The sequence below is a fragment of the Geospiza fortis genome, unplaced genomic scaffold (assembly GCF_000277835.1).
Source record: "Geospiza fortis unplaced genomic scaffold, GeoFor_1.0 scaffold7, whole genome shotgun sequence".
NCBI classification, from domain to species: domain Eukaryota; kingdom Metazoa; phylum Chordata; class Aves; order Passeriformes; family Thraupidae; genus Geospiza; species Geospiza fortis.
Window position 1 is genome coordinate 3,575,495 of NW_005054344.1, and position 15,794 is coordinate 3,591,288.

Genomic DNA, 15,794 nt, shown 5'->3' on the forward strand with positions numbered 1-15,794 from the left:
CACGGAGGAGCTCACTGCTGGTGTCTCTCCTTGCTGCTGGGCTTGGAGGGTCTGTCCACAGATGTGATGGTGCTTCTCCCAGTCCTTGTGCTGGCAAAATGAGCCACAGTATCGTGCTGTGTTGCAACCACTGCAGGTTTCACTAGCTTTCCGGCCACAGTTCCAGCAACTCTAGAAGCAAAAGAGGAGGGAGGTAGGAGAAATTAGCTACTGTCCAAAATTTTACAGTAAAAACAGCTGGCAGGGAACTGCTGGCCAGCCCCCTGCCTAAGGACAGCTTAGACATCAGTAGGTGCTGCCTTGGGTATCTGAACCTGTTCCACAGGAGCTCCAGTCACCTGGAGGACTCTGTCTCGGAAGCTGGGCAAGAACAGAAGCAGCTCTTTGCTAGTACTAATGATGCAAAGTCCAATTATGTCCCGCATCCAGCAACCAGCAGCATGCTGACTAATAGAAAATTTCAGTAAAACTTCTGCTAGCTCCTCTTACAAATTTATTAAAACAAATAATGAAACATGCACACACACAAAAGTGCTTCTCCAGAAGTGGAGAGGAACTAATGCAAGACAAGAAAGGGAAAAAATGACTTAACACACAGGTAGAACTTGCTGACCTAGGAAAACTTGCTACCCTAGTAAAACCTAATTTTTAATCATCTGAGTAATACCATTTGACTCAGTGGCACTTCTGGCAGCGAACAGTTAAGCTAGAGTCTAAATCTTTGGCAGGATGGGGAAGCAGAATATGTGTGCTATTCACTTTAACACACTCTATAGCTCTGCCAGCTGGATGCTGGAACACAGCCAATCCCTTAAGTGATATTCCTCAACTACTTTAAAAAAAAATCCCAATTCCAGAATGAAACAAAGACCTAAATCCAAAACAGTATTTTACGGAAATTAGACTTTTAATCAGTATCAAGCGGCTTTAGAAAACATTCCTGCGTTAGTTCCATGTTCCCTATTTTTGCTGGTTTTTATTGTTTTGGAGGGTTGGTTGCTTGGTTTTTTGGGGTTTTTTTGCATAGGTATATACTGGCAAATGTAGCAAGAATAACTGTCCTGTGCCCAATTGTTCTTTGAGATTGAAATCAAAGGTACACAGCATTCTCAATTAATACTGATTAAACACACAGACTAAACCAGGTAATTACAGATACATGTGTTTGGGACTTTTTATTTTTTAATTCATAAAATTGTTCCCATCTTTAAAAACACTTTAAAAAAAAGGTGGAATTACCAACACACAGAAACAGATGTTTCTGGTAGTTAAATGTCAGGAATTCAGACTCCTTGTCTGAACCAGGCATCACCTGGTTTTGATTCAGTAGTCATTGTTTCAGGTTCATTTGCTCACACTCTGTCCAGTGCCAGAGACGTAAATTCACCTTTGGAAAAGAATATCTATGCTATTTGCAAACACCTTTTCTTTAAACAGCCTTTATCTCCACAAAGAAAAATAACTGTCAGTAATTTAGACCACTGTACACGGACATGTACACACACAGACATATTTATGCATACCTCCAAATGACCTGATATTTTTGCATTAGCATTTTGTATTAGCATTTCATTCTGCTAACAAGAAAGATAATGAAATGTGATGTACCTGGATTCTTCTTCTTTTGCTATAATAATATTTCCTTATTATAAAATTTATTTATTATATATGATATTAATATATTTATTTTTTGTATTTTAAATGTATCTATATTTTATTTATTTTACATTCTTTAGTATATATTCTATTTCTATATTACAATATTTCTTTATTTCTTTCATATTAATGAAAGTTTCATTTTGACAGCTTCATGCTTGCTTGTATTGTGATCAGTAAACATGGTGTAATTCTGTTCCAATTGTACTTCCACAGTTTCCACATATTGCCATGCCTGCTGACCTCCCAGCTATTTGCTTCCAACTAAATTGCCAGCCATGGGTTTGGTCCATAGTTCCCTTTATTTCCCTATCTGAAAACAAATGTACGTGTACAAACATCCCCACGTAGACTTTTCCAAAAAGACACCTTCCTCCCACGTGGAATAATGCTGATGCCAGCCAGCAAATGCCCAGGTGCAGGAATTCCTGCCTTGTGCAGATCTGTTTGCAGCACTGAAGTTCATGCTTTAATTGCGTTGGAATTACTGTGAGAGTGTCAAACTTATTCAAGTATCTGTTTCAAAGGCCAGAAGAACCTTCACTTTGCTTCCCTTTTTGAGGAGCACAGAGAGATATGACTCCAGATGTGACCAGAGCCACCACAGAAAATTTCCACAGTATCTTACCACGTGATCTGTATTGATGTCAGCAGTTTAATTCTAACACTATTGGTTCAACTTTCTTATTAAAGTAGACATCAGTTAACTATTAGATTGTACAGAACATGAAAAGTGATACATAGGTGCAAGATTTTAATGAAGTGGTGAAGTACTAAGCTGGCTCCTTACATGATTACTTAATGTGTCCTACATTGTTTGGTATGTGATTTTGTTCATTGGACATATTATTTCTAATTTAACAGGTCATTACAGCTTTAGTGTAATTGTGGGAATAAAACCACATAAAATACAAGAATTTCAAAATAAATTTTACATCTCACATTTATGCAGCAATTTATTGCATTTAAAAATTACTACAGTGCAAATTAAAATAAACACACACACACATCACAGGGAGCTTGTACTGAGACAGCAGCTGGATTTGGTGTGCAGAACTCCCTGTCCCACACAGCCCTCACCATTGTGACCATTCGTTGCTCCTTCCCACGTGTAAGTAGTGAAAAAGAGCAGCAAAGATCAGGCTCGAGCACCACAAGCTTTGGAAACAAATCCTTTCTGTTCCCAGCGCTGGCTGATAGCCCCAAATTCCACCAAAGAAAAGCCAGGCTCGAGATGCCAGCTAATAGCCTGGGCTGTGCTTCATACACCCCTGCTGCTCGTGTCTTTCCAGCAGATGCAGCTATCACAGACAAAGCCTGACCTCACTGTGGGATTCAACTCAGAGTATCTTCCTTCCTGGGATGCTCTAGCAGGTACCAGCAAAACGGAGCGCCCTGGCTGAGGTGTGCACACAGCACCTTGGACAACAGATGGCCACAGTGTCACCTTGGTGACAAGATGGCAATCTTCATACAAGGGCATATGGCCACAACTATGGACTGCTTTGCATGTGATTTAAGACTATCTCCTGTCACTGGCAAGATCCAGCTGGGAGGCCTATCAAAGTTGAGGTGATGCACTTCAATTACAGAAAATCAAGCAAGAGAAACAGGACTTTAAAAGAACCTGAAGAAAGGCAGCCAGGTTAATCAGAAGTCAGACAAACATAAACTGTGAGAAGAAACTGAATGAACTCAGACTCTCAAATATGAGATGGTAGCCTAAAAGCGGCAGTAGCACCCAAACATCACTGCAGTGAATGTCTACATCCATCTCTACAAGGATTAGCAGAAGCAACAGGATCAAAATTCTGTTAAGAACAGGAGCAAAGTGCCTAGAGATGTTGGAGAATCCCCATCATTAAAGCACAAGAAAAGCAGGGGGAATGGTGCAGCTAGAGTTAATCATGGATTGGAAAAGGGAGAAGCCAATCTCTCAAAGCCTCTGCTGGTCTATATATTCTGTCTTTAGGTAGTGACCTACTGCACTGCACTTCCAGCTCATGCTCTATAGAGTTCCACACATAGCTAAAACTAGGAGAAGGACTGGACTGCAGTTTAACTGTGTTGATTTGCCTATGAAAAAGTGAGTTTATACAAAAGCTAGATTCTCAGACTACATAATTCAATTTAACTTCACTACCTTGGAAATGGATTAATTCAATGAAATTGAGCTAAATTACACCAGATGGGAATCTCACTCCAAATTTATGCCACCGATCATATTTCATCCTCCTCTTTCAACTGACAAGGAACATCAGTCTTAGGTCACAGCCTTATCTTAGGTCAAACTCTCAATTCTCATGCACTTAAGCTTCCATCTTCGAACACTCTTGTTTGCCCTCATCAAAATTCTTAAAAACAAAAACGTCTCAATTTCTCTGTTCTCCAGTACCAAAACATATGCTTGTCAGTAATTTTGCCCATCCTGTTGCTTTCATCTCTGAAATTTTCAACCAGAATTGAGTATTTGCTTTCCTCTGACACTCCAACTGAGACTTAGTATACAGCTTGCTTAAATAAATAAAAAAAAAACCCCTTTGTTCTGTCATCTTTGAGAAATTCTGGATTTCCCCAGTTTACCGTGAAAGGAAGCATGGCTGGTATGAAGAACTCAAGATTTTTCCCAGTTCTGCAATACCCATGACATTCAAAACTCTACCACTGCTAACCACAAGAGAAGGAGCATCGAGAAAGCACTGAAACCACAGGGGCGTAAATGAGAACTGTATGAGCTGCTGAATAGCAGTTTAAAAATCCAGCAAAGTTGTTTATGAGAATTTTATACAAGAGTCATTAGAAAGGGAAATATATTGGTACTTTGGAAATTCCCACACTGTGTCAAAATGACATTCAAACTTTTAGATGTTTCTAGTAAAGTTACACCTATCATGGAACACTTCAGGTTTGCCCAAGCCACTGTTTATTGAGTGAAATACATGAACTTTCATTCAAGTCAGTGAGAGTAGCTAAATCCTGCAAACAGAAGTGCAGAGCAGCCCACAGAAGAGCCGTGCAAGCTGGCGAGCCAGGCTTAGCTTAGCAGTCTGGGGCAGTGCCAATGCTCACATCACATCTGGACTGATCGTGTGCAGAACACATGGCTCTGGTGCCTCTGTACTACCCACCACTGCAGAGGATGATGTGCTTCTTTCCAAGAGATGCTCTGCCAAAAAATTAAACATTAGCTGACATAGGTATTAAACTTAATACCAGCCTGAAAACTAGGCTTGCCTGAACCATACCATCTGATGCTCAGAGTCAGGTTTGCTGGCATGGTCCTGGTCCCAGTGGATTGGTCAGCAGAGATTGAACCCAGCTGTCTTTAAAATGTCAGGTGTGATTTTCACATACAACATGAACCACTGCAATATAAACAAGCCCTAACATTACACATCTCCTAAAAGCAGTGTTGGACCAGTTACATACTTGTTTTAACTGAGCAGATGTCAGCATCTGCTTTAAGTAGAGAGAACTGAAACATTTGTGTTCCTTCCCTGTCCCCAGCCCCCAACCTACTCAAAACTGAGGGATAACACTGAGTGTCAGATTTTTCAGTGGCATTTTATACCAAACCAGAAAGACAGATGTTTTGATGATCCCAACCCCACTTACAATCTGGGCAGTCAGGCTCTTTGCTAAACTGTTCACCCTCACTATTAAAATTAATTTGCAAAGCAGCACATTGCAGCCAAAGCAAGCATAGCAGTCATTACAGAGTAGGCTGCTCACACATGTTTCTGTACTTAGCCAAGCCAACTACTGATGAATGGGTCATTTTTTGTCAAGCAACTGTAAGGAACTGGTAAAGAAATAATTCGTGGCTCAGAACAGCCATGCTGACAGGTAGGCTTTGTCCTAGTCCTTTTGCTTTCCAGCAGCAGCCTGCTCAGTCAGCTGGTCCTCAACCAATTTCAATAACAGAAAAGCATGAACATTAGCTGGTCAGTTGCAAGGTCGTATGTTCAGAAACTATGAAAATGTTTAGAAAGTAAATGCACGGACACTGAAGCAGTGGGAGTGCTAGTTAAACCATGCTGAACAACTCTAAGATAAGTAAAGAACAATAGTTCAACAAAGGAGTTCAAGTCAGAGTCAGAAATTCTACCTATGCTATGTAACATGGTCATTCTCAAAATCTTGCAGACGACTTCTTAAAAGTCAAGATGCTTCTGAGTATTACACCTCTCCTATTAGTCTTCTTACTGTCTCATGCTCTCTTAATTTTGGAATTTTGATCTAATCATCTTAATATGCTCAACTTAACTTTTTTTCCTTGAAGACAATCTTGCACTCAGGGATCCTACTTTTTCTGGGTTAAAGACAAAGCAAAACAGAATACCGAAAAAACCAAGCAGAACCAGGGGAAAAACCCAACCCAACCCAGAAATCAGCAACACCAACAAAAAAATATCAAAAATCTGATCTACTTTTCTTTGTTCTCTGAAAGTTCTCTGAAACGTCTTGGATTAGGAGGCTGTATTATAATAATCACAAAAATCCCAAGTCTTGGTACTAGTCATCACTTTGAGAACTGCAGCAGACTGCAATAAAAAAAGAAGCCGCAGCTAGGTCCAGGATGCATTTTACTGAATAACAAATCAAGGGAGAAACCTTGCCAATAGACAGGGAGTGGCCATATTAGTTGAAAATTGTATCTGATCCGTTACAAATCTGGCATCAAATTCTCATCTCCATTCATAGTTACAACAGCCAAAAGAAATAACGACACCCAGGAGAGAAATATTGTCTGTCAGGAACTGCATGGAGGTTATATAGCAGCCTATAGTGAGCTTTCTTGAGCGTCTTGAAGCAACGTCCCAGCAAAGGTAAGGAATGAGGAGAGGTGCTCGGCACTCCCCCTGGACCTGCAAGTCTTCAGAGGCTGCACTGGAGCAGTCTCAGATTTGAAACTGGAAATATTCTAGCTCTAGAAATTTTACTCCAGTGTCTTAGGTGCACAGGAATCTGTGCTGCTGTAAGTGTTCTGCTGAAAGTTGTAAACAGAGAATTTATGCAGACTTAAAACTTAGACAAATGAGGAGCAATGTCCAAAGAGAGATCCAAGATATAATTAATACCAAAACAAACGTGGAGTTTTATTCCTCAAACCTGAAAAACAGAGTCTCATCTCTGAAGAAATGCTTTTCAAACATTGGCAAACTGATTTCCTGTCCTCAAAGATGAAGGAAAAGTCCAGCCCATTCTTACAGAAGTCACCCTCAAAGGAATCCAAACCAGCCTGACTTTACAGGTAACTGTGAGAAGCATTGCTCTAAGTATTTGGAGTTTGTCATAATTAGAAGCTGAAGAGGAACTTCTTATAACTCCAACTCAAATAAGCATTGCCATCATCTCCCTTCACAGTTAATCAATCACCTGTAAACACAAACTGTCAAACTTGATTTCTCTCTGATGGCTTACTAAAACTTGCGGCTCAAAACAGCCACCTTGACGACCACAGGGGTGAAAGTTGCAGGATCAGGACCCTAGACCTCATTTCTAGATCCAGGAGGCTTGTAACCTCCCTGAGGACACACAGCCCTGAGAACACCTATAACCTTAACAGCCACATTTCATTAGAATGCAATTAAAAGAACTGTTTGCCCAAAGTCCTGTCCCCAAAAAGTGAAAAACCTTACAATCAGTTCTGCTGCAGAAGAAGTAAAGATGCTGTTATGTGGCTTTTTCTAGAGTTTTAACTGCTCAGAAGTTATTCACAGCACACAAATTCCTTTGGATTCACATTTGCTTGTGGAAAAATGGGCTGTATGTACTGGCACATAAGTACTTCCTCTGTCCTGCTCATGCTATATCAGTTCACTAAATAGATTTAATTTGCTGTTTCCTCCAAAGGTATTTACCTTTGTAATTTTGGTTTTAACAATAGAAATCTCTTGTATATATACACATACAAAATGAAAGCTCTTTAATGACACTATGTCAGAAAAATGCCCTTTCTACAAACAGTGCAGGAAAATGTCCTTGAGTATCTTAGATACAAAAGTCCAATAAATTGAATTTATGTCTCATTTAATCTACAATGGAACAGCTAGTACTTAAAGGGTACATATACTTCCCCTAGTCCCTTTCTTCCTGAGAAACTTTCAGATGCTGAAAATCAATTCCTTTTGTCTCCTTGCTATTCATCTGCTACACATTAAGGAGAAACTCTGGGCATTCAGTGATCCCACAATGGTCTTTCATCTCCAGAGAAGCCTGGTATGAATTAAAAACTTACGCTCCCTCAAATTACAGATGCATACTGCAGCATGCCACTGACTTATGTGCTGGTGATTTCTGCCAGTGTTCTCAGCATGCTGAAGGTAGCTCATCTGCATCTCTCAACTTGACTCTTCTACAACACTGCCCATCCAACCCATGCAAGTGTTTAGACATGAGCATACATAAATGTAGGTCCCCATGTAACAGGGACTATCACCGACTCTTTTCCTCAACTTCCTGATGTTTAGAAGTTATTTTAAAAAGTGTGTTACAGTCAAGATGTTAATATACAAGCAATAAATACTTCATGAAGGTAATGCTCTTTCATTTCAGTGGTCTTGAGAAATGGAGATTATATACAAGTAACTTCTAACTGACAAAATTTCCTTGTCATGTCTGTTTTTAAGGACAGTTTTAACTTGGGACTCTTTTTTTCTTAACAAGCATAAAATTTAATTGCTATCTAGACTGATGCAATACTGGTCAAACACACACTGCTCTTTCACTCCCAGCTTCCACACAGTCATGGTGTCAGATGTCCTGTATCATAACAATTCAATGTTTCCACTCTCGGGTCTGAAAGTACATCAAGGCTTAACATACTTATTCTTGTTTTACTCTTTGATCTCTCAGTCCTTTTTCTTCTGCTGAATGCTCTTTGCCCATTCCTCAACTCTGAAATATTCCCTGCAGCCAAAGCAATATATTCAAAATAAGGAAACACTTGCAAATTTACATTCACATTCTGTCCTACAGGAACCATCATCTTTTGCTAATTGCTTCTACATACAACACTTTCCCAGACAAATTTTTAGCCACCTTGCTCTACAATCTCTATTATTAATAATTTCTTTGTTTAAATTAGATTTCAGTGTCAAATGTTTTCCACTGAGCATCTTTTTATCTATTCAGTATGGTAGTTTGAAGAGCTTTAAAAAGAAGCTACTGAAAAGTTTTTGGGACTTTAGCTGGTCAGAGTGACCCCGAGATATGCCAGAAAGTCCCTTTTCCCAGTCTGGCGGTCAAAGAAGGAGTCAGAACTCTTCATTTCTCAGTCTCAAGGTCGTTTATTGTATCTTATCTATAAAATTCTTTCTCCTGGCCTGCCAAGGTCCACTCAGCAGGACAGTCCGAGGCACTCTGCCCACCCCTGGGTGGTGTTATCTTGTTATACTAAAAACCACGTGTACATTATTTACAATTACTTTCCAATACCTATCACCTATGTTAGAGAGTAAGCTTCTACTCTAAACCAATCTAAAAGTGCCAACATCACAACAGAAGATGGAGGCCAAGAAGAAGAAGGAGAAAGGCTGGACACACCCAGATTCCTCCATCTTGCTCCGTGAATCCCCATTTTAAAAACCCCAAAAAATCTATTTTTCACCCGTGATAAATTCATTATCATTCTACTTAAACTTTTGTGGCTTGTAATTCTTCATATAAGGTTGGTAATTGTTTTTTCCAAGGGCTAAATCAAAGGATCAGGGGTCTTGGGCTCTGTGTTAAGGTCTCTGAGCCCCCTGACAGGGTCTCGAGTCCTCCAGGGCAGCCAGAGGAACTTCCTGGGTTCCAACAAAAAGTCAAATTAGAACATCATATGTAACCCTGAGCAGCAGTTCAAAGGTGAGAATGAAGCTCAAGTTCACTAGCTATTTTGGGCTTAGATTACAATATAGCCAAGAGAATTTGGAACTTGGTGTATGCCTGACATACACATCCAGAATAGCTGTGCAAAGAGTTAATAGTGGGGTCTGATGCCCTGTGCCACACAGATTAAAGCCAGCTCAGACACACCTATGGTTTGCAGGCACAGGCAACCCCTGCCCAGCAAGGCCCTTACCTCACTTGAATCCTCCTGCTGGTTGATGACAGCCAGGGCGTCCTCTGCCGCCTGGCGCTTGGCTTCGGCAACAGTGCGCTCCATCTTGGCCCTCTCCGAAGTGATCATGTCGTGAGCCTTCCGCTCAGCCTCCGACACCGCCTTCTGCAGCTCGGCCATCGCCTGGCGCTTCACTTCATTGACAGCTTCCTCTGCAAAGCAGGGAGAAACCCGCATCAGCACAGCACATCTGGACACAAAACTCGAGTCAGCACAGCACATCTGGACACAAAACCCATGTCAGCACAGCACATCTGGACATGCCTTCCTGGGACCGACGTGGGAAATGCACCGCTGTTGTTATCATTATGTTGAGATTACTTTCAATTATAACCACAGTCGTCATTCTGAGTAGGACACAGAGGAACCTGGTTCCTCAAGCATCCTCAAGTAGCACTGAGGTGCTTCTCTTCTTCCCCATCATCAAATTCTCTACCACTAATAATGAGTCTTGCTATTTTTATTCTCAGGCAGTACTTCTTTAAGTACCATAATTTCAGATCCCTGGTCCATTTTATTTGCAATCTTTTTGAACATTGAAAATTAGTTTTGCAGCACAGCAGATATATACATATACTTGACAATTATTATTGAAGACATATTACAGAGCTTTTTAAAAATGTATTTTTAAGCTTGGGGAAATTAAGACAGGATTTATGGTCTTTAAAAACCTTTTTCCCCGTATTTTAAAAAATAAATACATGAAGTTTAAAAACCCCAAGAGTTTACTTAAAAAATTTAAATCACTGGTCTAGTATCTTTTTGTGGACATACTGTTTTATAAGAAAAAAACCTGCTTATTAACATTCATTTGACCTCCTGATTTGTCTTTCAAATCCGTGTTTATACTTGAAGACTTCACTTCCTGGCTCTTCTGAGCTCTTGAGCACACCCTGCCCAGCAAGACTATGGAGCATAATTAACACTGAGCAGGGGCGCCCTGCGTCATTAAACTCAAACCTTCATGCTTCTTGTAAAACAACCATGGTAGCATGAGTCCTTTCTTTGGTACATACAAGTGTCATATCTTTTATTTCAGAAAACATGGATTGTCTCAAATTAGTTATTTGGCTTTTGATGCAGGAAGAGTGCAAAGATTTTACTAATGAACAGTCTTTTAATTGACAACTAAAACAAGTAATTTCTTTTTTTTTTTAATTAACTGCTCTAATTAACAAGGAAACCATCCTCCCCCTGAATTAGTTTATCTAATTTTCATCTTTATTCAAAGCAAAATGACAATGATTAATTGAAAATTTAATAAGCGGTAATTATTAACTTGGCAAACCTAGTACCAATTAACACTCTATTAAAACTAATTATGACATGTTTCATTCAAGTGTTTGCACTTAATTGTTTCATGCACTTAAAACCCACCTTAATTAAATGTTCTGTTTAATTAAAGCCACAGATTTCTATTAAAAATGTTTTACTGTAGATTAAAATCTAAGTATTAGAAACAGTGTCATGTGTTTGAGTTTTAGTATTTAGCCCATGTACTTGTGTGCACGAACATGCAGACATAAACCTGATGTACAGATACTCAGTCACTCTCCTGAGTTACATCTGATAGCTCTACACGTTATTTAAAAAATAATGTCTACATGAAGTCTCCATTTTCAGTTATTAAGCAAATTACAATAAAGTCTTAACTTTAAACCTTGTATTGACTAAAACAACTAACATGAAAGAAGAGCTCTCTTGAGGAGTATGTGTGCATGTTACATGTGTGTGTATCTACAAGAGATGTTTCAACTCAAATTTTCAAGGGGGTGGGGAGGGATTTAGAGATAAAACTTATGCCTTTATTTTTATGAGGCTGAAAATATGCCCTTATATTACCCTACCATAAATGTTGTTTAGGGAAAGCCTCAGGAGAGGAAAAAATCATACCCTTCAACCATACAGCCAAGGCTTAATTTCCTTTGAATATTCAAGGTGAATTAAAATTCTATCTAAGTGGCAATACAGGACAATAATTTTTGCTTACGATCAAAGCTACAGCTAGTCTAATTGTATATGCAAATCAGGCAATTTATATTTAAATTATGCATTCCTATTCTAGTCCCACAGGCACATGGAGATCAGCAAAGGGAATTGGTAGGACATTTGCAAGGTGCTTGAATATTTATTACCAACTGTAACCATTCACTGATCATGAGAAAAGAAATATACACAGGCAAACATACAGATGCAATTTTATTACCATTTTCAGAAAAACGAGGCAACTTAAATACAGGCGTTTCATGTCTGTGAACTGCAGTTACTGACAAAGTGGATTTCTTTAAGAAAATCTGTGTTCTTGCTGATATTTGCTACTAATAGAAATAATCTTTGAATGACATGATGCACTTTTTTTACATCATATAAATTTAGTTTTACAGTTAGATGTTTGCAGTGGTTAGAAATGCCAGTTTCTTATAATAAACAGAAGCAAAATGCTCCAACATTTTTACATGGACTTCTAATTGCAGTTTTTCATCCCAGACAATCTACTTTTCAGTCCAAATATAGAAATTGAAAATTATATAATATCTTCTATATTGCATAAGTTTTTTGCAACACTTCTTGCATGCTCTTGCATGAAGATGCCTGAAAGTGCTTAAGAGGCCATATGCCCGACTGATATTTTTTGACTGGCTTAAACTATGGATTGGATTTTAATATTTCCATTAACTTTGATGACAGAATTTGTATTGTGCTACACTAAGTCTGAAAATAAATAAGTTAAAATATGTCAGGTCACAATGCACCATCATTATTTCTATATATTACAAACTCATGAACATGTAAAAAACCAGAAAATTTTGTATCATTGATCTTCTTTACAGCTTCTCTAACTAAATACTACTGATATTTTATAGGCATGGAATATTGATAAGCATAGATATTTTATAGGCAAGCTTCATAGTTTAAGAGATGTTTGTGATATGGGTGATGGTGAAGGACATTTTTAGTTGCCTTGACAATGCTGAGCTATGAAGACCAAGAAAGACCAGCACCCTTCCTTTCCCTGTGCTTCCAGAAAAGGAAGAGTGATTAGATTCCAGTATCAGAGAGCAGAAATCTGCAAGTTTTTAAAACCAAGTATCTAAGATGCATGTACCTGCATCCTCTGCCTAAGCATTCTTGGCACAAATTCACTGTCATTTTAGGAATGCAACTGAAATCTTCCACCCCTTTGAGCAGCATTAACACACAAGAGAAGCTCCAGGAAGCAAACAGCTTGTGTGGAATAGGCAGTACTCAGCATGGTCTGAAGTCCTTGGAGCAGAGTTAAGAGAGGTACTTATCTTTCACCCAAAATGATGATTCACCAGCCAGCTCCTGGTCACCTTCCTCACCTCATCGATACATTTGTCCACATGATGAGAAAAGAAAGGTGGTGGGCAGATGTGCAGTCCTGTGCCACCCCAACATTTTGCATCATCTCACTCTCAGGCTGACCCTGGCGAGGGTGGCCATTGGCAGTTGGTGACAAAGAATTATCTCAAATGACATCAGAGGCCTATTCTGAGAGAGCTGGATTGCACCTTTACTGCCTTCATCATGAAACTGTGGACACCTTCAGTTTGAGACCATCCTCCTAAAAATGCAGGACCATGGTTTATGAAAGCAGTATGCTTTCTAATGTTTGACTAGACTTAGTAACAGATTCAGGTAGCATCCTGCAGAGTCACACTTTTATTCTCCAACTCACAGGCACAATCACTTGATTTAAACCCATATCAGCCTGAAAATAAGACTGGAAATGGAACCAAAGGAAAAACTTTGTTTCAAAGGAACTGATGACATAGATGTTCACAAGATGACATCACAGGACCTATACACTACCATTCATGAATAGATGCGGTGTGAATGGACATCCAACTTCATAATTCAAGCCAAAATCTTTGACTAACTTGTGTTAATTATGAAGAAACTTTTTTCTTCTAATGTATTGAATCCATGAGTCATAAATAACCTGATGCCAAATGACATCAAACCCTAGATTTTGCAAGAGGACTGAAGTTTTTGAAATTTAACAGAAAAATGTTCCTCATAGTGAGATTTCCTGGGATTGCATATTTTTTTGTATTTTTCATTTAAAATGTTAACATAAATATGGCAATATGAAAATATTCTTGGTCACTGAGTTACAAAGGCTACTCTTTCCTTGGCCAAAACCAAGAACATGTACACAGTTTTGCTATTTTTCACAGAAAATACAATAGTTTAAAAAACATTAACATATTGAAAAATGTAGACTTTATAAGATAAACCCACATTACACACAAAACACAGCTTCTTGTCTTATGCAACAAGATAACAGCATAACATTTTTACCTGTATGGTGCATATCTGGTTTAAAATACATTGGAAAGCAGTAAGCATTTACAGGAGATTTGATCAGAAAGCATCAAAACTGCTGCATATTTGCCATTTAATCATTAACTGCTGCTCAGACAGCTGCTGCAGACTTCATGGTTATACAGGTGTTCAAAAGCGGGGGGGCGTGTTTGGGTGTACAAATAGCTCCTCGACTATCTCGAAGGAGTTCAAGAGCTGCCTCCTGGCCCCTCTGAAAACAAGGAAGCTCTGATGTCAGTGTCAGAAGAACAAAGGTTTAGCTCCAGCACCACAGTGGGATCCTTGCCAGGAAACTCCTGTGCTCAGGCAGAGTTTCAGAGTTAAGAAAACTTTGCACAACCACAACGTCTGCCCAGGGTGCTTTCCAGGCACAGGCAGATGCTGTCAATGCCCTGCAAACAGCCAGAGCAGCTGCAAAGATGCGAACTTGCTGACTTCATTGCACACTCTGCAGGTTTATGAGCACAGGCTTCACTGGGGCTGACAGGCACAAAATCTTTTTTAAATTAAGAATGGTTACTTTGCATAACTGACGTCTTTTTTTTAACAGGTGTACTTGGGTTTTTTCCCCTCCTTTGGGAATTCTTACTTTAACTAGGTAAGAACCCCGAAGCTTAAAAAAACCCACCCACACTAACCTCTTTTTTTAAAAATTGCTAACAGACAAACTTTTAACATATCAAGTTTCAGCCTGAAACCATTAGAAGCCCTGAAAATAGGGGTCCACATTGGAAGGACTGATATTCCTAACTATAGCAGCAGATGCTTCTATTATAAAATTATTTAATGTCCCGATCAGTTCCAGTTTAAGATTATTAAACACAATTTCTTCTTGTTACTAGTAAGCCCTTCCCCCGCCTCCCAATTTCTCACATCAGTGCATTAACAACTGCACACAGCTGCCAGACGACTAAGCTGGTGTTTTTAAACAGTTCTTACCAGCTTTCTTCCAGATCTCCTCTGGCACGTATCCAGACGCAGGCCTGTGAAGGAATTCCCGATGAGATTCTGCAGGAGGAGGGGGTGAACAGGGAAAAAGAAAGAGCATCATAAGCAATGCTGGCTTGTTGAGAACAAGGCTTAGAGAAAAATACCTTTTCTCTTTAATTATAGCTCAGACAAAGAAATCAAGTGAAGCTTTTCTCTCCTCAAAACAAAGAGGATGCCACGGCCGTAGCTCATGAATGCCCTGTAGATCAGATCAATTCTTACGATTTGAATGCCTCATCTTAAGCCAAGTGAAGACGTTCATTTTATTTTTATTTTACAGTGTTTTGAGTCAACTCTGTATGACACTATCCACACTTTTAAGGGAGGCTTTGCAAGACAAACTGAGGGAGTGACATGCTTCATCCTTTCTCATTGCATTTATGAAAAGGAAAAAGAAAGGGCAACAGTGCAGGTCTGGCACTTCTGCTCTGTGCAAAATAATGAGTACTTATGAGTGCAGATAAAAGTCAAAATGTCATTCCAGTGATCAAATAAGTTGTCCACAGAAAAGCAAAGGGGTGTTTCTCTAAGTTCAGAGCTATGCTTTCCTGTATCTGAGCCCATGGTGGCAACTGTAGCTGCAAGAGTTTGAAAAACAGAACCTTTAACTTTAGGTTAAGGCCCTAAATACATGCTGCCAAACAACCGCACTGGAGCTGAAGCTCGTAATTCACCCATATATTTCAATAAT

General features: G+C 39.3%; 1 protein-coding gene across 2 annotated transcripts in view; it reads right to left on the bottom strand.

The window, feature by feature from the left end:
- The window catches only part of RUNX1T1 (RUNX1 partner transcriptional co-repressor 1), a 95,484-nt gene that overhangs the window by 3,911 nt on the left and 75,779 nt on the right, over positions 1 to 15,794 (bottom strand). For both annotated transcript variants that reach the window (XM_005422889.2, XM_005422890.2), the window contains exons 9-11: positions 15,053 to 15,121; positions 9,725 to 9,915; positions 1 to 171 (exon numbers count right to left, since the gene is read on the bottom strand). The exon at positions 1 to 171 is cut by the window's left edge and continues 3,911 nt beyond it. In XM_005422889.2, coding sequence (XP_005422946.1) covers positions 1 to 171; positions 9,725 to 9,915; positions 15,053 to 15,121 — 431 coding nt within the window. The remainder of the gene's footprint in view (positions 172 to 9,724; positions 9,916 to 15,052; positions 15,122 to 15,794) is intronic.